The sequence below is a fragment of the Oryx dammah genome, unplaced genomic scaffold (assembly GCF_014754425.2).
Source record: "Oryx dammah isolate SB20612 unplaced genomic scaffold, SCBI_Odam_1.1 HiC_scaffold_11, whole genome shotgun sequence".
Taxonomy (NCBI): Eukaryota; Metazoa; Chordata; class Mammalia; order Artiodactyla; family Bovidae; genus Oryx; species Oryx dammah.
In genome coordinates this window covers 25,332,181-25,355,481 of record NW_024070195.1, presented here as the reverse complement: position 1 = coordinate 25,355,481, position 23,301 = coordinate 25,332,181, and the positions used below count along the sequence as shown (strand labels likewise).

At 42.5% G+C, this 23,301-nt stretch overlaps 1 protein-coding gene across 2 annotated transcripts; it reads left to right on the top strand.

The window, feature by feature from the left end:
- The first annotated feature begins 9,446 nt into the window (after positions 1-9,446).
- BTNL2 (butyrophilin like 2) lies at positions 9,447-23,059 on the top strand. 2 transcript variants are annotated; one of them, XM_040250387.1, is made up of 9 exons: positions 9,447-9,525; positions 11,367-11,711; positions 13,963-14,244; positions 14,800-14,820; positions 18,075-18,422; positions 19,525-19,806; positions 20,477-20,575; positions 21,652-21,707; positions 22,436-23,059. In XM_040250387.1, the coding sequence occupies exons 1-9, from the start codon at positions 9,447-9,449 to the stop codon at positions 22,457-22,459; spliced, it is 1,536 nt and encodes a 511-aa protein (XP_040106321.1). In that variant the 3' UTR covers positions 22,460-23,059. The 2 variants fall into 2 exon arrangements, with proteins under 2 accessions (XP_040106321.1, XP_040106320.1); XM_040250386.1 differs by lacking the exons at positions 21,652-21,707; positions 22,436-23,059 and having other exon boundaries at positions 20,477-20,913.
- Positions 23,060-23,301: the final 242 nt, after the last annotated feature.

Here is a 23,301-nt window from a genome sequence, read left to right as displayed (position 1 = left end):
TCCTGGGTCCATGGTATTCTTCAGGCAAAAATACTGGAGTAGGTTGCCATTCCTGCCCCCCACAGGCTCTTCCCGACCCAGGGATGCAACCCACGTTTGTCACCGTCTCCTGCATTGCAGGCGATTTTTACCTACTGAGCCACCTGGGAAAGCCCCTGAAAACACGGTGCATGTTCTTAGACAAACATGCCATCTACTGGTCATTTGCGGAACTGCAGTAGCCTGGGTGAAGGCTAGGAGAACCCAGTGTTTCGAGGACTGATGCTCAAGATAAAGCTCCAATACTTTGGCCACTTGATGCGTAGATTCGACTCATCGGGAAAAACCCTGATGCTGCGAAAGACTGAAGGCAAAAGGAGAAGGCGGTGGCAGAGGATGAGATGGTTAGGTAGCATCATCGACTCAGTGGATACGAATTTCGGCAAACTCCGGGAGATAGTGGACAGGGGAAACTTGGTGTGCTGCAGTCCATGGGGGTCACAGAAAGTCGGCCACAACTTAATGACTGAACAACAGCAACATGTGAAAGAAAGAAGTGTGGCAGGGTACAAGGGTGCAGAGGCAGGAAGCTCGCTCGGTTAGTGTGCTTTTCTTTAACCTCCCCCCCCCACCGCCCTGTCCCCCCCCCCCCCCCCCCCCGGAAAACATTCAGAAGATTCTCCTATTTTCAGTTTGAGGTGCCTGGCTACCTCTGTGAGCGCATTCTCTAGGATCCTGGGAAGAGTCTACAAGTATTAACATGCATCCTGTGGTCCTTTTAATTCCTGGACTGCGTCATCCACGCTAGTTTGCTAGTCAGTGTGTATAAGCTTTACTAACTCTTCCCATGAGTTTTATCACTACAAGCTAAAACCTGCAGCAGAATCAACTGCATATGACTTTATCACTTTTGAAAAACCACGGATGGCAATTTGTGATTGGTTTTACACTTCTGTGACTTTTTCACAGAAGTAAATTTTGAAGTAAAAATTTAAATATAAAGGTACATTTTAAAATGTAAACCCTTCAGAGGAGTTGGTTTGTCAGACACTCTTTGGATTCTAAGACAGGGATGGCCCTAACAACACAAGAAGCTCTTCAGCTTGGACTGTGGGACCCTCAGAGCTAGGATTTATCTCAGCTCCTGTTCCTAAATGCTTGGGTATTTTAAGCACCGTGATGCAGAAGTTCCACTGCTTTTTAATTTTTTTACTGACTTCTGGAGGAAAATCTGTAAGAAGGGGAGATTTTTTGTTAAGAAAGCTGAGTAGTAACGAGAGTCTTTGGGATCAGTTGCAGTGTTACAGTTACTCTATTTTTTGTGGCATGGACTTTGGAAATCACCATATTCTTCCTCCCCTTTAAATGATTCCTCTGTAGGATCTCACTTTGTCACTGATTCTTTTTCTTCCCAGGTTTTGGCCATGTGGTAAAGCTATGCTTCCCTTTGATTTGAAGGAGCACAGTCATGGTCCTGAGCCCTGGAGGTCTTGGGAAAGGAAGTCCAATGCCATGTCCATTGTGCCTCCTGCTGAGGCCAAGGTGACATGGATTGGGTGGAGTGGGGGGAGGATTCGTACACACCAAGGAGCTTTTAGAGCTGTTTCCCAAGCATTTATAACCACATCACCTCCATCTCTATGGACCTGAGATATCACAGAGGGACCTCCAATACAGTCACAGATACAGAATAACTTACCTCTGTCCCCTCAGGATTTGAACTAATCTTCAGACTATTCTTCATAACTAAAAGTTATGACCAACCTAGATAGTATATTCAAAAGCAGAGACATTACTTTGCCGACTAATGTCCATCTAGTCAAGGCTATGGTTTTTCCAGTGGTCATGTATGGATGTGAGAGTTGGACTGTGAAGAAGGCTGAGCGCCGAAGAACTGATGCTTTTGAACTGTGGTGTTGGAGAAGACTCTTGAGAGTCCCTTGGACTGCAAGGAGATCCAACCAGTCCATTCTGAAGGAGATCAGCCTTGGGAATTCTTTGGAAGGAAAGATGCTAAAGCTGAAACTCCAGTACTTTGGCCACCTCATGCGAAGAGTTGACTCATTGGAAACGACTCTGATGCTGGGAGGGATTGGGGACAGGAGGAGAAGGGGACGACAGAGGATGAGATGGCTGGATGGCATCACGGACTTGATGAATATGAGTGTGAGTGAACTCTGGGAGATGGTGATGGACAGGGAGGCCTGGTGTGCTGCGATTCATGGGGTCTCAAAGAGTCGGACACGAATGAGCGACTGAACTGAACTGAACTGAACTCAGACTATTTATCCCTGGGAACACAACACCCTTTTTTGGGGGCACAACCTTCCCAGAGGTTAGGGTTGCTGACTTGCTTCTGTTTGGTCAGCCTCTTCCTGCACACAAAGCCCCCTAGTGGGTTCACTTCCACTCCCTACTGTCCCTGTAACAGGCAGATTGAACCCCTTATTTTAGGCTCAAATATTACCTTAAAGGGAAGGAATCATTCCCCTCTCTGAAATCTAATGATCTTTTAAATTGTGTCAAAAAAAGGGGCACATTTGCAAGTGGAATAAATCCAAGAAATACTATTTTAAACAATATTTCAGAGCTTCAGGTTTCTTCCAAATAGCAGTGAGAGTCAGACATTCTTGTCTGCAGTTTGTTCCAGAGCATCAAGGCTGATGGAGGTAGAAGGAATAGAAGGACTAACTTAGTCTTCTCTAGGTGCCGTCTGCAACGTGGTCATACTTATGAAGAAAAGTCATCATCCAGCTCTGAGAGTCACCCGCCCACCCCATGCTTTGGGGAACATTAGACCCATGACTCAGCGTTTGGTGGGCATCTCAGAACTGTCAGTGCTTTAAGTCAGAAAACAAGCCAAGCAGACAGTAGAATGACAGACGGACAGCTTGGCCACCAAGATATGAGAGTTGACTTTTTTTTCCCTTTTTCTGGAGAGAACTCTACATTTTAAGACCCATTGCTAAGGGACTCCATGAAATAATTATTATCTTTCTGGCGAGTTCACCTGACAACTCGTGAAATAGATTTCTTACCAGGTCCCCCAAATAGAAACTGACAGTGATCACCCGAATTTCTCTGAATTCATAGCAAGACACCTGATGTCCTCTCACAATAATCCTTTTCCTTTTTCTCTGATTTTCATATATCTCCTTTATTGCTTTAGTCTCCCTTCTTTCCAAGACTCCATACTCCCAATAATGAAGCCTAAGACCTAAATAGGAATTTTGTTTCACAGTTATATTCTCATCCTATCCTTTTAGGATTATTTTAATGTGAGTAGTGCATATCTAAAGAAGCTTGCCCTAATTTATAGCAAGCCTAGAATTTAAATCTTAGGCATCCTAAGCTCAGGGTTCCTTTTGTCATCTACTAGCTGAGAGAGTCATGAACGTGTATCATACAGGACAGCAGGATCTTGGGGAGAAAGGGTCTGGAGGGATAGATTTTGAACATAAGCCCTTGGGGGCAGACAGTTAACAGGTTTCTGCTGCCCTCTCGTGGCCATATGGATGAATTACACCCATTCCTTCTATTCCTGCCTTCTCTGAATCCTCACTTTTCCTGCTTTGCTCAGTGTTACAAGCGGTTTGTCTTGTTTTCAAGCCCTTCTCTTTCAAATACCAGCATGTCCCTACACAGAATGAACAACCATAATACACAGCATAATGGACGACACAGTTCTTATTTCAAAACTGGTGTCCCCTTGAGAAAGCATACGTAAGGGCTTTTTGTGAAGAGATGCATACAATTCTAAGCAGAGCTTTTTTTAAGTGGTCAGTGGGTACTAATGCGTCTGATCACTAACACAATGCAAAGACAAGTCCTAAAGTCGTGGGAAAATCCCAGCACTTTACATACCATCAAGATGATACAGAATGTGTGTAACAAATGGCTTTTGATACCACAAAATTGAGTATGGAAAAATAAAGTTATGTTTTCCTATTACTGATCTGAATTTTTATGTCAAGCCTATCTTGTCTTAGAGCAAAGAGGTCAATCTAGTAATTTCCAGAATACTCCAATTTCTTGACCATTAATAATTTAAAAGCAGCCCTCCGCCCAGGCTTATTTCTAAGTCCCCAGGCAGGAGGTGGTGCAGGACTGCTGGAGAAGGCAGTCCTCATATTTACATGTTGACTCCCGCTGTATGTCACGGTCACACTGCCCCTGTTGTCCCTGTCCTTCCCGTATGCGCGATGATGCCTGTTATATCCATGCCATCACTCTTGCTGTTTCATCCATGCCAGCATTTGAGGCAGTAATCTTCCATTCTAAGAGTAGAATCTTTAGGGCCCACCTCTTCTTGCTTTGAGTAGCTTTCCCTTTGCTGCTGCTCTTTGGGGCTGTTGTTGGAGAGACACGCCTGTGGCATCACTACCATTCTGGGAACCAGAGGAGAAGTGGGGCAGTGTCCCCTCCACCCTCATTGAGAGAGAGAAATGGGGTAAAGGAGTTTTCACCAAGGTTTAATTACTTTTTTTCTCCTCTTCAAACTCCTCATTCTCACCATGAGAAAGGTCTTTATCTGGACTAAAGATTGCAGGGAAAAAATTCTTCATTAAGAATAGGAATCTCAAGTTGAGTAGCCCAAATATGGGCAGGCCTTATCCGGGGAGAGGAAGAAACTTCAGGAAAAAAAAATTCGCTTAAATGCTTTCACATAGTAATGTTGCATATGCTTACATTTTATATTGAAATGAATATTTACAGTTGAATTGTCTTGGAGAACTTTTTAATTCTTGAGAAGCCGTACCTCGGAGATACTGTGGGTGTGATTCCAGACCACCACGATAAAGCGAAAATGGCAATAAAGTGAGTCACACAAAGCTTTTGTCTCCCCAGGACTTATAAAAGTTAACATTTATATTCTGCTGTAGTGTATTGAGTGTGCAGTAGCATTATGTCTAAAAAGCTATGTATCTTAATTAAAAATACTTTATTACTAAAAGATGCTAACTATCACCTGTGCCTTCTGTGAGTGGCAGGAGTAACATCAAGGCTCACTGACCACAGATCACCACCCAAACATAATAATAATGAAAAAGAAATACTGGAAGAATTGCCAAGCTGCGACATGGAGACATGAAGCGGGCAAACCTGTTGGGAAAATGGCGCCAATAGACTTGCCTGGCTTACGCTTGCCACGAACCTTCAATTTGTTTAAAAAATGCAATGCCTGGGAAGCATGATTAAAGGAAGTATGCTTGTATCTGCAGATCCCAGTGACACTTGCCCTCTGATTCAAGGAGTGGACTTAAGGGGAACTTAAAGGAAAATCTAAGTTAAACCAATGCGTGTGCACGCACACACACACACACACACACACACACACAATGTATGTGCCTATAACTTCCCTCATTATAATTTTTGTGCCTAAACATAGTATTGAAAAGCTTTTTAAATTTCTTTGGTTCAATGTCTGTAATAATTAAGCTCTTTATTACCCATCAAAGGGAGATAAAGAACCAAGGTTAAAAGAGCAATAAACTAGCATGGAGAGACCTTGGCCTGGCACTTTGTTCCTGGAGAAAGTAGCTCCTGTCTCTGGGCCTCGGGCTTCTCATCATTAGAAGAGGGGAAGGATACTTGATACTCAGTCTTGCGCCCAACTTTAAGCCCCATGGAGGCCTGACACTATGCGGGGGTCCTTGACGTGTGGGGAGGTAGAGGGGCTGTCCAGACAGGCAGCCAGGCTGAGGTGCTGTGAGGATCTGCCAGGGCTGCCCAGGCCGGATGTGAGGTGGGGCCTGGCTTTCTGGGAAGGGGTGAGAGTGTAAACGTTACAGTTTGGTCTGCAGGTCTGAAGAGCTTATAACTAAACCCAGTCAAAGTTCACTTGCCACCCGCGTTTCCCTTTTCAAAGGATTACAGCCAGGAGGTGAAGATGTGATTCTGACTGGAGTTTCATCTTCAGAGGATTTGGCTTTTCCTTCAGTTTGGGGGAGGCGGCTTAACACCTCCTTCACCCACAGCCCAGGGGACCAGGGGTGCCCCCCTTTGACTGTGCCTCCATTCTTGCTCCAGGCAGCAAGCACTTCAGGCTCTGACCTGTCGGTGGAACCTGCTCTGTGGATGAAGGGCGCGCCTGGGACCAGGTGAGGAGAAACCCCAGCAGCCCCCTGCCTTCACCCCGAAGGAAAGAGGGAGACATGAGCAGACTGGAGAACCCTGGCGGGGAGGACGAGGATGGGGAGCTGACTAAGACGAGGAAGCGGGGCACAGAGACGCCTGGCAGGGGCGCTCTGCCGCTTGCTGTACACCCCCTACTGGTATTTCGTACTCACCCCACCTTATGTTTTTCAAAGTGCTGCCATAGCGTGTTTGAGCCTCACAATATTGCAGTGAAGCAGGCTGGGTGAAGAAGGGGCTCTAGATTAAGCCTCAGAAAACCAGGATCATGTTCCTCGTTTGTCTTGTCTGAAGCTGTGCTTGTGCCCCTGAGCCTTGCTTCCTTGTCTGTCACGTGGTGATGATACAGCTGGAAAAATCTTAGGAATGATTGTCTCCTTCAGAGAGCAGAGAAAGGAGAGGTTCAAGAAATAAAGTGAGATTCTCAAGGTCATGGAGGTAAACACAAAGTCACCTTGTTTCCAAGAAATCTCATGTTTACTTTACTTTATAAAAATGCCACTGTATTTAAGTTTGTGTAGATAAATAGGCTTCAGACTTCATGAACTGATTTAATTCATTATTACCAGTTGATTACTATGGTTACATGGCATTTTGAGAATTTAACTTTTGAGGCTTTTTACTGAAAAAAGAAAATCTTGTAACAACCCCTACTGTGTGGAAATTTGTAATTTTGTTTGGCATGGATTTGAACAGTGCATACATAGACCTTGAAATTTGGAGTTGCTATTTACCCATCGCCTAAGTACAAACTACCACTTATCATCTCATCTTAATAGCTGCACTTTATCCAGAAAATGAAATGAAATACGGAATTTTAAGAACTGGATGAAACACATGCATACCCGATCATATCACTTGACAATATCCAAGTTTACCACATTTAATATCAATGTAGTTTCAGAAGAGTCTTGGCTTACATTCAAATGGTAATACAGAGATGTCAAAAGCTTACGATTAAAATGCTTTGATTTAAAGCTTAAGTCCAGTTATTCATTTACAAAAAAACAAACAAAAAAATGTGTCAAAGATTTTCGGCACGCTGACAGCAGATGGTCTGTGGCAGCTCTTTTCCTTGCCACTAGGCTTCCCTGGTAGCTCAGCTGATAGAGAATCCCCCTGCAATGCAGGAGACCCCGGTTGGATTCCTGGGTCGGGAAGACCCCCTGGAGAAGGGACAGGCTGCCCACTCCAGTATCCTTAGGCTTCCCTGGTGGCTCAGCTGGTAAAGAATCTGCCTGCAATGTGGAGACCTTGGCTTGATCTCTGGGTTGGGAAGATCCCCTGGAGAAGACAAAGGCCCCCACTCCAGTATTCTTGCCAGGAGAATCCCATGGACTGTAAAGACTCGGACACGACTGACCAGCTTTCACTTTCACTTTTTTTTTGGTTGACATTTGGGGCTGGGTGATTCTTTGCTGTAGGGGTTTTCCTGTGCATTATAGGATGTTTAGCAGCAATGGTGGCTGGTACTCATTATATGTCCCCTCCCCTTAGGCGTGACAACCAAAAATATCTGCAGACATTGTCAAATGCCTTCCAAGGGCAAACTCTCCTCCCGCCCCACCGACAACCCTCGTTTAAGGCATTTTATTCTCCCTGTTTATACTCTCTCACCAATCTCTTTCTGAGCCTCATTGAAGGTTAACATGCATTTTCACAGCTTTCTTCAAAAGCTTCCCTGGTTTGGACAGCTTTTTTCCTAGAGTACTTTTGTCAGTTTTCTCTCTGCTTTCCATAAAGAGTCTAAAGGAGCATAAACTTACAAACTGGTTTGTAGCAAGTGTGGGGCCTTCTTAGTCTGCCGCAGTGAGTGATGGTATTCTGGCATGGACTTTGCACGTTTTCTTAGCTTTTACTTGCTGGAACAACATGTTTCTTCCTTTTCCAGGAGGAGTTAAGAAGTCAAGATGGTAATTTCCTTCCATCTGAGGGGACGTGACTAATCCTTTTCAAGGGGCAAACTACTACTGTTCCATGCTGTCTTCTAACCCTCAGCCTCATTTTCCAAAAATATTTGACCACTCTTTCAGGTATTGTGGTTTTGTGGCTGGGCTTGTATCACATTTCCTAGAGATATTTTAGATGAAAGGGGATTCCCTGGTGATTCAGGGATAAAGAATCCACCTGCAGTGGAGGAGACGCAGATGACACAGGTTCCAATCCCTGGGTTGGGGAGATCCCCTGGAGAGGGAAATGGCAACCCCCTCCAGGATTCTTGCCTGGAAAGTCCCACGGACAGAGGAGCCCGGCAGGCTACAGTCCAAGGGGGTCACAAAAGAGCTGGACACAACTTAGCGACTAAACAACAACAAGCAACAACAGTGTGTCACTTTAGAAAGTAAACAGTCATAATACAGAAAACACAATCTCCTGGACCATTGGGTTCATCGTCTCCATTTCAGATGAGTGTTTATTTTTCCTCCTCCTCTATAAAATCGTATTGGTGTTAGAGTTTTTTGCGGGGGAGAGAAGCAGTAACTTATTGCCCTTGTGCAACTTCTTATATTTGGTGTGAAGTTTTTCTTTCCATAAGATTCTTAACACAGCTGATAGACTAAAATCTTAGATACCTTTCACCCTGAGTGTTTCATTTTCCAAAACTAAATTTAACATTTTAATCTTGGTAGTTTTAAAATATTTTAACTGTGTGGAAATATTTTTATGGTGTTGGTTACAATGGGCATGTTGAGTTTGCCCATCTCTACCAATTAGGCTTTTTCTTTTATTCATTTCTATGTATCTTCAAGATGATACAGAAAAATGATACTGAAATGTTATTCAAGGTCATTTCCTTGGTCATCTTCTTCTGTATCACCGTTCCCACTATTATTTTCTTTACTTTCCAAGGCATCTCCTTGCCCCTTTGTTCTCCTGGTGATGGATTCCTGGTTATGATGCTTTCTTGCTCTTTCCTTTACATCCAGGAGACTGTAGAGATGAAAGACTTTGCAGGACAGACTGAAAAGGGAAGGGTGAGAAAAAGTAATTGAATGCTCTCTAATTCTGCATGCTCAGAATAGATGGACCTAAGGAGACTTTTTGTAATCAAAGCATCATTGTCCCTTTAGCCCCAAAGATCTTTTCATTTCAATCAGAAATCTACCTTCAGTGCCCCAAATAGCATAAAGTATAACAGTATAAATAAGAGGTTGGAAATGGTGGATAAAAGCAGAGAAAGGGAGCCAAGCCCATTTTATCACTTGATTGTGGGAGATGTTGATGTTGCTCTCTGTTACATCTCCATAACCACTGGAAACCACAGAAGTGCTTGTGTATTACAGCCACGTTTAGGTACAGTTGTATTTTCTCTTGTGTTTACCCCAGGGAGGATGGTGGAGCTTCCTGGATACAGCCTGTCTGGTGTGTTTGCCTCCTTCTTCTTTATACTTCTCAGCATGAAGCAATCAGGTAGGATGCTCTTCTTCCCTTTGCCATATATTCCAGTGTCTCAGAGCTCCAGTCTGGGTGCCAACTTCCAAATTCAAAAGAGCTAATATAATATTAAGAGTGGGGATCCAGGGGTCAAAGCCCTTGTGTTCCACAAAGACCTCCTTCTCCTCCAGCTGTGTTATGTTTGGAAAGTTACTTGAATACCTTCTGCCTTAGTTTTCATGAGAAAACTTAAGATAAGAATAACAACCTAACTGTATCTCATAGGCTCACATGGGCTTTAAGATTAAATGAGGCTGTACATGAAAAACACTTGAATCAGCACCTGGAACACAGTAAGTCATTCATCCTGCTTCTATTCAGGATAGCTCTTTCAGGGCAAGAAAGGGGGCTGCTTCTTACCATAAATTAAACAGTGTAAAAATACATGGAAATAAACTCGAAGGAGACTTTCAAGAAATGGGCTTGGAAATCTCAGTAGCTGAATTTTCTTGGTTGAAATATTTTAACTTGAAAACAGATTGTGAAAATTCAAAGTCAGTGGGTAACATCAGAACCCCCAGTAAAATGCAGGATGACAAGGTGGGAAAAAAGCATGGCACAGGACATCGGAAATCACAGGGTCCAGACAGAGGCTGCCAGGAGCTATATGGTGTGGTGAGGCTGCCCTCCTCTCTACTGATGCACTTTCCTAAGCTGGAAAATTCACCCAGACGGCACAACTTCAGTTCTAGTGTTATGTTTAGATTTCATCAACACAGAATACCAGCAGATATCCACCTATGTTCCATAGTGAGCACCATTGACTTGATGCTGAACAACAACTCAACAGGATGAAGTTCCTTCTTAGGAGTTTTGGATCTGCACAGAGAAAGTGCAACTGGCCCTGGAATATTTTAGGATGATAAAAAAACATAATATACATGACATGAAATTAGGAAGCATAGGAACACACAGAATTATGAAACATCTCTTCAGTTTGTAGATAACAAAGAAGTCAAACATGACTTAAAATTTTATCAAAAGGCTTGAACTCTTTATACTAATCACTGCCTTTAATCTGCCAAAAATATCCTTGCAAAAGCTGCATTTTACATAGCCCTAGTAATTGGAATCTTGCCTGTTTCAGAGAAAAACAAAACAAAACAAATCCAGGTAATTACTTAGGACAAGACAAGAACAATTCTGAAAAGCTGAAAAGTCTATTGAATAAATCTATTACCTAAAATTTAGGAAAAGTGATTACAATGTCAGCCACTAAAGTGAAATTGTTATTGTTCAGTTGCTAAGTTGTGTCTGACTCTTTTCATCCTCCTGACTGCAACATGCCAGGCTTCCCTGTCCTCCACTATCTCCCTGAGTTTGCTCAAACTCATGTCCATTGAGTCAGTGATACCATCCAACTGTCTCATCCTCTGTGAAATTACTAACTATAAAATAAATCACTGTAAAATATAAAATAAGCCACTAACTAATAAAGTTTTCAATTAGAAAATCAGTTTACACTTTAACTTATTTGAGAATAAGAGCAGTGTAGAGATGGTAGTTGTTAATCTTAAAGATGAAGAAATTGAGATTGCAAATCAATTTCTCGAGAATAATGGGTTTCTCTCTAAATCACACAGCTGGTAAGTGGTAGATTCAGCACTCATACTCAGGTTTTTGAACTACATGCTGTTTTCAGTACACAAGATCTCTGTAACCACCAAACATACCATAATGGCTGGATTTCTTTAAAACATTGCAAATAAACCTTCCCGCCTCCAGGTGCCTCCATTTTGATAGAGTAGACGTCCCAAAGCAATCGTGTTGCTCCTCCAGGTGGCATCCCCCGATTCCTCTGTGTCACTCTTTTGTAGATGACTTTAGAGTGGGTTCTGCCCATTCTATCCTGGCCATGGTTGGGGGAGATGCCCTCCTCACCTGTCAGCTCCTTCCCAAGAGGACCGCAAAGCACATGGAGGTGAGGTGGTACCGCTCAGAGCCCAGCACTCCTGTGTTTTTGTATCGGGATGGAGATGAGGTAACGGAAACACAGATGGAGGAGTACAGAGGCCGGGTAGAGTGGATAGAAGACGGCATCACTGAGGGAAGCGTGGCTCTGAAGATTCACAGCCTCCGGCCATCCGATCACGGGCAGTACTGGTGCCGTGTCAAAGACGACAACAACCTTGCAGAAACCAGCCTGCTACTCCAAGTAGCCAGTGAGTATCTGGGAAAGGACAGAGCTTCTCAGAAGGGGAAGTATATTAACTTGCATTAAGCTCATTTCCAGTTGAACAATTCTCTTTTAATCATGGAGGCAATTGCTGATGTCCAGTCTTCTGATTCATTTGGAGGCAAGTGGTTCTGTAGGCTTTGAAGTGAGCTCACTTATAAACAATTTCCCTGAGTTTAACTGACACAGTTTTGGCTGTTCTTGAGGATTATTTAAAATTGATGACATGTAGTCATTAGCAATTTTGCTGAGGCAAGAATTCATGCCATATGGGTTAGTGTGCAAAGGCAAGTCAGCTGCTGTGTGAGCGAGTCTAGTTGACAAGCCCCGCATCTCTGTTCTCTGCTGCTGCTGCTGCTGCTGCTAAGTCGCTTCAGTCGTGTCCGACTCTGTGCTCAGCCTCAAATACACAATCACTGAGATGTGAACTCACTGTTTGAGTAACGCTGCCTTCAGTTAAAAAGCTAATGATGAGACTGCAGAGGTTAAGAACATTGTGCTTTTATGGAGATTATGGATACTAGTGTTCAGTGAAATTGGGGCTCACAGACAATTTGGGGACATACCCATTGTGAGTGGCAAGGACCTACACGATGCTTTTGCGTTAGCAAAGCAGGAGGGGGTTGGAAGAAATAAATCGCACTGAAGAAAGGATTGCTCTGTGGAAAAACAAATATCTGAAAGTAATCAATCATATGGTTCCCTGGCAGGAGTAACTACTGCATGTGCTAAAGAGAAAATTGCTGTTGTTATTTAGTCACTAAGTTGTGTGTGACTCTTTTGTGACCTTGTGGACTGTAGCTTTCCAGGTTCCTCTGTCCATGGGATTTCCCAGACAAGAATACTGGAGTGGGTTGCCATTTCCTTCTCCAGGGGATCTTTCCAGCCTAGGGATTGAACCTGGGTCTCCTGCATTGGCAGGCAGATTTACCTTTACCACTGAGCCGCCAGGGAAGCCCAGAAGAAAAAATTAGGCACATCCGTTTACCTTATCAGGGAAATTGTTCTAAGGAGAATTTAACCTCTCTAGCTGATGCTGCTCTCTTCTTTGCTCCCCTGCGAGGTTGATCTCCAACACCTTCTTTTTCTCAACACCTAAGTGTGATTATTACTGTTATTAAGTTCAAGTTGACTCAAGATGGATGAAAAGAATCCACAAACTTCTGAAGTATGGAGTGGGGAGGGCCCGTACTAAGGCACTTCACTTTCAGGGGCATCTGAAAAGAAACCATGCATTTTCTAAGGCTCTGGGTGAAGAAAATCGGTCTCTGTTCTCAACAAGTGGTAGAGACAAAATTGTCATCTATGAAAAATAGAATCCCCTTTGTTTGGGTTTGAGAGTTGTGTTGAATAGAGAAAAAACTTCACGATTATATAAAACTCAGGTTCTCAAAAACATTTCCCATGGAATGGAATACTTAGATACAGAAAGTCCTCATGAGACTTCCCATTTTGTATACCCCAGGTTATCTGTTTTCTCTCCCAGGTCACAACGACCAACAAAAGGAATGGGAAAAATATTCTTTCTGGAGAAGAGATCTCACTTTACAGTAAATGTTCTATTTAAATTGGAGTCAAGATGTCGTCCAACATGTCCAAGTGCCTGACACAATAATATTAAGATGAAAAAGGCAAAGTCTGTTGCACAAGGGAGTTCATGAGTAAATTGTAACAAATCTTAGTTTGCAGTGCTAGAGACAGAAGCAAAATGTCATTATGTAACTCTTATTTTCCTGTCTGAGTCTGAATGAAAATACTGCTCATATGCTAAAATTTAGCACCCCACTCCAGTACTCTTGCCTGGAAAATCCCATGGATGGAGGAGCCTGGTAGGCTGCAGTCCATGGGGTCACTAAGAGTTGGACACGACTGAGCGACTTCACTTTCACTTTTCACTTTCATGCATTGGAGGAGAAATGGCAACCCACTCCAGTGTTCTTGCCTGGAGAATCCCAGGGATGGGGGAGCCTGGTGGGCTGCCGTCTTTGAGGTCGCACAGAGTTGGACACGACTGAAGCAACTTAGCAGCAGCAGCAGCAGCAGCAGCAAAGATCCAGACTAAGGTATAAAGTGTATGTGAGTTCCAGTTTGAATGGGAGGAGGACTTTGGGTCATCTTTTGCTCCCCAGAGCCTTGAACTCCTGCTCTCTCCCTATAAGCAAGGTCACTGGACTCCCTGCTCTGTGATTTGTACCTCCATGGGCTCCAGAACTCAGGGCTCTGTCTTTCTACTGCAGGTCTGGGGTCTGACCCTTACATCCACATGGACGGATGTGTGGAAAGTGGACTCCAGCTTATGTGCACCGCAAAGGGCTGGTTCCCGGAACCGCAGGTTTCCTGGAAAGACATCAAGGGAGAAAATTTGCTGACTTTCTCTAATTATAACTTCCAAGATGAAGATGGCTTGTTTTATGTAGAAAGCACTCTTGTGGTCAGGGATGCCTCTACAGAGGCTGTGTCCTGCTTCATCCACAACCCCTCACTCGCCGAGGAGAAGGGCTCAGACGTCTCCATCCCAGGTCAGTGCTCCACCTCTAGGATCACGATGCTCCCATTAGTAGGAAAGGTTGAAGGGACTGTTCTGTAGCAACTAATATTTTTTAATCAAGAAGAATATCTAATATTTAGTAATACGCATTGTGTGTGTGTGTGTTAGTTGCTCAGTCATGTCTGAATCTTTGCAACCCCATGGACTGTAGCCTGCCAAGCTCCTCTGTCCATGGAATTCTCCAGATAAGAATACTGGAGTTGGTTGCCATTTTCTGTCTCCAGGAGATATTCCTGACCCCAAGTCTCCTGCATTGCAGGTAGTTTCTTTACCATCTGAGCCACCAGGGAAGCACCAATATGCATTAAAAACTATAAAACATTTATGGCTGGAGATATACACACTATATATATATACACCATATATAGTGTATATATATGTATATACTATATATATATAGTTTAAGTTATTTAAAGCCAATAATCTTGAAATGATTGGAAATGTCTATTTATAGATAGATATAATCTTTATCATTTAAATGGTTCATTAATTTCAACCATTAAAATTATTCTCATTCTTTTTCCAGAAAAACTCCAGACAGAGCTGGGTAAGCAGAGATGGTTGGTGTGCATGAGTGTACACGAGCCTCTGCCCTCCTTCCACCCCCGAGGAAGGCGATGCTCCCTGGACAAAACACACACAGCGAAAGCGACACCTCGTGACCCAGATGAGAAACTGGGGCATGATCTTCCCAGGTCCCACCTTAGTACAGGAGGGACCAGCAAAGTGCAGTCTCACGCAGGCACCTTTACACTGCATAACCCGCCAATTTCCATGTCCGTGAGGACCCCCGTGAGCCCCAGACAGATGCCTAAAATGGGTGCAGACGGAAGCTATGCCCCACTGGGCGGGAGGAGAGGGAGTGTGCAGGGGACTGCACGGGACAGCTGGTGTGAGTTTCTGGCGTGAGTAAGCAGTACTGTCGTGATAACTGGAGGTCCTCCCCCACCCACGCCTGCACCCTCTCTCCCTGCTGTGGTTTCTGCACCTGCTCTTCACCCCAATGGGCCTGACCTCATCACTGTTGGGAGGAAGCTGTGACTTTCCTAGGTGCAGCCTGGGACCCTGTGCTCCAGGTGGTCATTTTCCTCTTTTTCTTTACTTACTAGTCGGACTGCAGGTATTGTTTTATGGTACCTAAGATAAGTGGTTTAAACGATAACCAACGGATTTTTAAGCCTCTTTCAGTTTCTCCTTTGATGCCTTGTATTTTGCCCCCTTTCCTCCTTTCTGTGACCTCTTCTCTGAGCCCATAAAGACATCTGCTACCTACCTGCTACCTACCATTTTCTTCTTCCATTGATACCCTGCTCTCTTTTAAGTCACCTGCTGCAAGAATATGTGTGAATGTGTGTGTGAGTGCCTGTGTGCATGTTAGGTTAGTTTAAGCACACTTTTCAGCCCATACAGGAGTTTTCAAGGAAAATTAAGGTGGAGAGCACACCCCAGTCTCTGCCAGAGCTAGTGTGATACTTTGGACACCTTTGGGCCATAAAGATAAAGAGAAGGGCCTTGGGACAGTCAAAGGTAACTCTGTAGACTGAGGAGATAAGATAACTCTGTAGACTGTGCCCTGATAAGCCTTACCTTCCAACTCAAATCCCTTCCCTCCTGGGGTGGACAGAAAGCTTGACTGGCAGAGCTTGTCAGTTACAGCTCAGAAAACCGAGCCAGTGTTGGGCAGGCTGACCCACATCTCTGTCCCTTTGGAAGATCCTCTCATTTCTCTGAGTTATTTGAATCAAAATGACATGCTCCTTGGAGACCCAGCACACAAAGTACAGTCTGATGTCCTATTGTTTCTAAGTGGTACATGCCTTCTGGGACCAAAGGTAAATAAGATGAAAAGACCAGAACTTCCCTTGGCTCTGCCCTCAGGAGCCTTGAGGATGAGCTGGAAATAGAGAGGAGATCATGGAGTTTAAAGCTGCCACTGTGTTGTTAGAGCTTGTGACTTAGAGCTCAGAGGCTGCTGGCAAACCAAGATTTCTATAAGAAGTCCTGAAACTGAAATCCTAGTTCCTACTCTGGCAAATGTTATTGGTTATAAAAATAATAACTAATTTTTTGAAATAATTATCACATGCCCAGCATGATGCTAAATGATTTTTGGGAATTATTTTTCTTTTCTTCCAATAATTTAAAAGGTAGATAGATTTATCATCATTTTACAGTTGGGAAATAATCTCTTAATTATCAATCTCTGGTAGGGCAATCTAGTTTGAGACTTGATATGTACCACAGCTCATGGATTGGAGAAAAAAAAAAACCCTCATATAGATAACAGAGATGAGGAAATAGTCCACTTTATTACTACTCTAAGACACATGGATGGAGAAATAGCAGCAAACTAGCTCTTTTTTCCCCTGACTTCTACTTTTGTGTTTAACAGGTACATGTAAAGTAGAAATAATATGTTTTAGGTAAAATTGCAAAGCAAAGCAAACAACATGCTGGAACTAACTGAGAGACAAATTTTATCAAGAATAGAACAGAATAATCTGAAAATTAGAATTATGTTTCTAGAGAAGTACTTAGAAGATTATCTATGAAATACATAATGAGGACATTTTGCCTTTGATCACTGATTCCTCACCCAAACAAGCAACACATTTATGCCTGGATTTCTATTATAAATTATCATTTTGTTGTTTAGTTGCTAAGTAGTGTCCAACTCTTTGCAGCCCCATGGACTGTGGCCCACCAGGCTCCTCTGTCCATGGGATTTTCCAGGCAAGAATACTGGGCAAGATTCTAGGCAAAAATAACATTATAAGATCATTATAACATTTTTCAAGATCACCCGAGAACACTGACTAGTGTGTGTTTAGAGCCTCACATATGTGGGACCTTGGGGCACTGAAATATGATGACTGGATCTGATTTTAAGGTATTATATAACAAGCTAGGGGGATTTCTTCATATCTCATTACTAAAAAGCCACCTCGTTTTCATTTCATTGCCATTATCAAGGTCTATAATGGGATTGGCTCCAATAACCTCAGATCTTGAATCTCTTTCCCCACTCACACTGCATTGCTATCATTGTAATCCTTTTTATATGGAATTTTTTTTTTGAAAGTGAAAGTTGCTCAGTCACGCCGACTCTTTGTAACCTCATGAACTATACAGTCCATGGAATTCTCTAGGCCAGAATACTGGAGTGGGTAGCCATTCCCTTTTCCAGCAGATCTTCCCAACCCAGGGATCAAACCCAGGTCTCACAAATTGCAGGTGAATTCTTTACCAGCTGAGCCACACAGGATGTCCAAGAATACTGGAGTGGGTAGCCTATTCCTTCTCCAGGGGGTCTTCCTAACCCAGGAATTGAACTGGGGACTCTGGCACTGCAGGAGGATTCTTTACCAACCGAGCTATCAGGGAAGGTTTAACTCCAGGCAAACCTTTTTATTTTGATAGTGACATATATGTCTTATAGCATAAGAAACTGAGATATACACAGATTAAGAAGTAGTTTAAGGTCATGCAAATTTGAAATGATAAAATGTTAATTTGACTTTAATTGCAAAATTATTTTCTTATGGGTCTATAAACTGAATGAGATTATAGGAAAGGGCTGCAGGTATGGGTTTAATTAGTGATAATCTTCAGATGGAACCATGGGATGGGCAATCTCTATCCTGATTCCACCAAATCTCCACCTCTGTAAAGGATAACTTTGAACCTTAGGCACCCCCTGGGACGCCCCGGGTCCTAAACACTACTTGAGATGTTCTTGCAGATGACACTGTTTGCTCCAGTTTGAATCTTCCATTGTGTTTTGTCTGCTGTATTTAACAGCTTCCTTAAAAGTGATTGGACCTTCCCAGCGCATCCTTGTTAGAGCGGGAGAAGACATACAGTTAACCTGCTCCCTGGCCCCAAGGACTGACGCACGGAGCATGGAGGTGCGGTGGGTCCGATCCCACCGTCATCCTGCTGTTTACGTCTATACGGATGGGGCCCATGTGCCTGGAGAGCAGATGGCAGAGTATCGGGGGAGGACTGCGCTGCTGAGTGATGCTATTAGTGAGGGGAGGCTGACCCTGCAGATAAATGATGCCAGGACTTCAGATGATGGGAAGTACCGGTGCCTTTTTGAAAAAGATGGGGTCTACCAGGAGGCCGATTTGGATCTGACGATCATAGGTAAGGACTCTAGACAGATGTTCTGAATTCAGTGTCTGTTCCTACTGCTTTTAACTTGCTGGGTCCTGGGAAATTTCTCTGGCACCTGAAATTTTCTTAATGTCCATTCACTCATCAAATGTACAGTAAATTCTCCCATGTGCCGGAGCTATCATAGATACATAATGTCCACAAACTCAAATGGACCAGACCTAATTCTTTGTGTGTAGAATTTGTATCCTTCCCAGGATCTCCATAAAGTGGCCATACCTCTAGCGAAATGTGAGATTCTTACTCCATAATGACACAGGACTCATTATTTCAGTGTGTTACTAAAATATTGGGAAAGATGTAGTTATTAGGAAATATGGTAATTTGAAGGTTAAACTGTTGGGTTGGCCAAAAGTTCACTCAAGTTTTTCCATCATGTCTTCACAGAAAAACAGAAAAAATAAACTTTTTGGCCAACTCAACAGATCCACCATATAAGAAAAAATAAAAATAAAAATGTTGACAGTATTGGCAGGCATGGAGGAGGGACAAGATCACTTCCTGCATCATTATTTCCCTTTGTCTATGTTTGTGGGTGAAAACTGATTTTTCTAAGGTTGGCAACTGCCATTGAGGACATCTCCTGACTCACAGATAATCTGTTTCTCCCACGGGTGGTGTATCCAAATTAATAAATGTGTTTAGAAAACATCCATGGGAGCACAAGTTAACAAGTTTAATGAACTTCATCATTTTCTGCCATTGGAAACATGTATTTATAAGATTTTGTTCTTTGAGAATATTCTCTTATTCATTTTTCTGGCCATGTTGATTCATGACCTTATCAGAGTTAATTTTTGGGGTATAGAAGAATAACAATTGGATTTGAAATTTATTGCATCCTTTAATCTGTCCTAGAATGATTTTAGGAATACAAGACATAAAAATATGCAAACAAAAGGAAACAAAGGCTCCAGCTAGTCTCATTCCTAAGTGGCGTGTAAACTTCGCTTACCCCTGTAAGCTTCGCTTTCTGCTCCAAGCCTCTGAACCCCTCTGTCCCCTCGCAGTGAAATCACTATGTAACTACTTGCAGAGGCTCTCAGTTGCCTTCCTTGATCTTTATTCCCAGGTATGGGTTCTTCCCCTCAGATCTCCATGGAGGGACAGAAGGATGGAGAAGTAAAGCTAAAGTGCACTTCAGAAGGCTGGTTCCCACAGCCCCACGTGCAATGGAGGGACATGGAAGGAAACACAATACCATCATTTTCCCAGGACCTGACTCAAGGCAGCCAGGGGCTATTCCAAGTGGAGGCATTTCTACTGGTCACAAACAGCTCTGTTGTGAATGTGACCTGCTCCATCAGCATCCCCCTTCTCGGCGAGGAGAAAAAGACAACTTTTTCTACTTCAGGTTAGTGATTCCATGTGCTCCTCTCAGCTTTGTGACTTAAATATGAAGACCAACCCAGACTTACTTATTTTACTGCCTTTCTATTTTTTTTTTCTTTTCTGATGAAGTCTATTGCTATCTCTTGCAAAGCTGGTCTTCAAGACATCTATAGATTCTACTTTTTTGAGCTTCTTTCTGAAATCCCCCTCTAAAGCCGTAAGGTTATATGGTTATATCATCAGCTACTAAATTCCAAGAATTGACTCTATCATCACTGTATCTACAATCTCTTTTTCAATGCAAAAACATTGACATCCCTTCCCCCTGCCCCTCATGACAGGTTTTCTTCCAGATTAGAAATTAATTTTCCATAGCACCATTTTCATGGCTGCAGATTTGGTAAATTTATCTTTTGGCCACTCTTGTTGTTCCGGTGACTGTGGTGATGATAGAGTTGGAAAAGAGAAGGGGGAGAAGTGTGTGTGTTTCTGAGAGGAGCTAATAGGAAAGCTAGCATGAACCTCTAGTCTCTCCTCGGCTTCTGCAGAGCAGGAAGCAACAGACCAACTTTCTTCTGGACAGGACCAATTCTCATCCTCCTCTGCAGCCTAGGAGCCACTCAGATGAGAAGAACAATCCTGAAATTCTCCCAGTTTCAGGATTTAATGTGATTCTGGGGCTTCCATTTCAGAGTCCAGGATGATTTATTCATGGAACATACTGCTGATTTGGGGATTGCTGCTTCTTCTTGGAGTTGTAGGCTTGATCTGGAGGAAAAGCTGCAGAAAAGGTGAGTTAGGAGAACAGAAACAGTGTGGAACAGGCTTTGCGGTGGGAACCTTTTCAGCAGACACTGAAGCACAAAGGCATCCAGTGGATATTCAGTAATTAATGAAACATGACAGTCCACGGCTTACATGCGTGTAATTGAGGATCAGTGTTGAATGAGATCAATTTACAGTAATAATAGAAGCAAAAAGAATAGAAGATAATAATTTAATCTCCCAGTGCACATTCCTAGGTGATATAGGGGAGGCAGAGGAAGAAAAAAAAAAAATGGCATAGACATCCTTGCTCTGAAGCTGAGACTTAACTGGATTCTGTCAGCATGAATTGATTTCACTGAGATCATTAAAATACGATGATTTACTTATCGGTTTTCCTTGCTCTGAAGGAAGGGCTTCTCATATACTGGTGATTTTGTGAGCCCCAGAAAGTTCTTCCACTTTAAATTTCTTAAGTCATCGTACCTTTTTCCCCTGTTTAGATGTTAATATCATGAAATTAATATTTTAAAATATTCCTATGTTGGTTATTATCAGAATGGATTTTCTTTCTCTGCAGTGAATGAGACATTGGATTCAAAAACAGCTCACCCAGAACGAATCCTTTCTGAGGGAAACAAGCTTGTGGCCTATAGACAGTCACGCAGCCAGATGTCCCGCAACAATTTGACGGCCTCCTACGAAAGCTGGGATGGGAGGGGCTCGTCTCAGGAGCGTGGTACTGAGAGGCGGAGGTTAGGGATAGGACAGGATAGGCCTTGAGTGTTGCCAAGGACAGCATCTCTGTATTATCTGAGAATGAGCTGGGGTGATGGGTTGCTATGGGTATGAGTACTGGGCCATTTCCTCTCCTCTAGGCCTCCACTGACTGAAGATTTCTCTAGGGCAAGTTAGAATCTCCCTTGACTACACCTCTGGAGGCCTCTCCTTTTATAACTTGAACAAGTGCCCTATTTATGGTGCTTTAGTGCTCAGCTGTAAATTTTAGCACTGTGCCACTTGGGAAGCCTTATCTATACTTCCCCCCAGTTTTCTTATCTGAAATTCTGCACCCCCTTCTTTCTTTGATCTCCGAGTGTAGGTTCTTCTGAATGTTTCCTGCACCCAAGGATTCTCAGCCACACCTCCAAGGAGAACAATTACCATGCATTCTGGAAACCAGCGTTATATTCTAAGTCTAGTTCTTTTCTCTTTTCACCGACTACTAGAAGGGGACTGATACACTCACTCACTTACCTAATCAAGAGGAGTTAGCCTTACTCTGGTGTCATATCTGACCTGGAGACTTATCCTTTCTGTGAGCTGTCATATCCCAAGCTTTCTAATATCCTGCCTGCTGATCACAATCTGATATCTGATAACAAAAGACCTTTAGAAAATCCAATGGAAAATGCAACTTAGCCTAGAGGAGGAAGTGCAGGGAACAATCAAGTATTTGATTTGTGTCTCTAGAGGGTAACAATTATCCCAATGGGACTGAGAAAACAAAAAATACAGTTAAGGAAGAGAAAATACAGCTAAATATAAGGAATAAAATCTGATCACTAAGATATAATCTTGAAAATCCCATAAAGTATGTAATTTCTGCATCAAACATTTTCAGAAAGTTAATTGAGAGTGTGGAGTGAGGAAATTTTTCAGAAATACTAGTCCAAGAGGAAAATGTGTTATGTGTCATGTATATGAAAATGTCAATTTTAGTTTTAGAGTGCAAAAGCACACAATTTAAAATTAATACTTATAAAGTAAACAGAAGCAATATGTACAACACAAGTAATAAAATGCAATGGAAATAAAAAAATATTTTAAATCACAGTGAATTAAAACAGAGAAGCCATGCATAGGAGAAGAAGGAATGTGAAAAAATAAAGATTTGGGAAAAGTCTTAAAATCTTCTGAAGTGAGACTGAGGGACACCTGCAAATGACAGCCTGCACTTTCTAAGAAGGTGCACATCACGGCTTTCACTGTCCTTTGGAGATTATTCATCTGTGACATTCTGGAATGTTCTCTTTTGGATCATGGGGTTTTTTTTCTATATTTAAACTCAAATTTATATTTGAAGTTATGAACTGTAATATTGTACTATGTAATGTTATTCTTTCACAAGTATATTCACACTTATTTTATTTAGCTTAAAAATTTTTCCAATTGTGGTAAAATACACAGAAAATTCATCATTTTAGTCATTTTAGAGTGTCTAATTCTTGTTGTTGTTTTAACTAAAAGGGAACCAAAAACCATAAGCAGTTTTCAGGGCTTTATTCAGACTCTGATTTTACAGTTTCTTAAAGAGAGAAATCTCAATGGCAGAATGCAAAACGGGAAAGATGCTATCACTAAGATGAGAAAGTTATGTAATTGCTGAAATGATGCCTCAAATCTGAATTCAATTAAAATTAGGAAGGAATGTAATCAAAGTGTATTTAATTTTCCTATCCATTAAAGTTTTGTTTAAGGAAAAGAATAAAGTGTCTAAGACATCGGTATTTTTTCCATTCACAATATGTGCAACCGTCATTAGTATTCAGTTCCGGAATATTTTGATCCAAAAGGAAACTTCATCACCATTAAGCCGCCACACCCATTTGCCCCTCCCTCCAGCCTCTAGTCCACCTTGTTTCTATAAACTTGCCTGTACTGGGTATTTCATATAATCGGAATCATAAAACACTGTGCATAGACTTTTGGTGTGTCTGTATTTTTTTTTTTTTTACTCAGTATGATGTTT

Excerpts from the sequence above, each read along its gene's own strand:
- BTNL2 (XM_040250386.1), top strand. The coding sequence starts at position 9,447 with ATGGTGGAGCTTCCTGGATACAGCCTGTCTGGTGTGTTTGCCTCCTTC. Across the intron at positions 11,712-13,962 it reads CCTGCTACTCCAAGTAGCCA|GTCTGGGGTCTGACCCTTAC; the intron begins GTGAGTATCTGG and ends TTTCTACTGCAG. Across the intron at positions 19,807-20,476 it reads GACAACTTTTTCTACTTCAG|AGTCCAGGATGATTTATTCA; the intron begins GTTAGTGATTCC and ends CTTCCATTTCAG.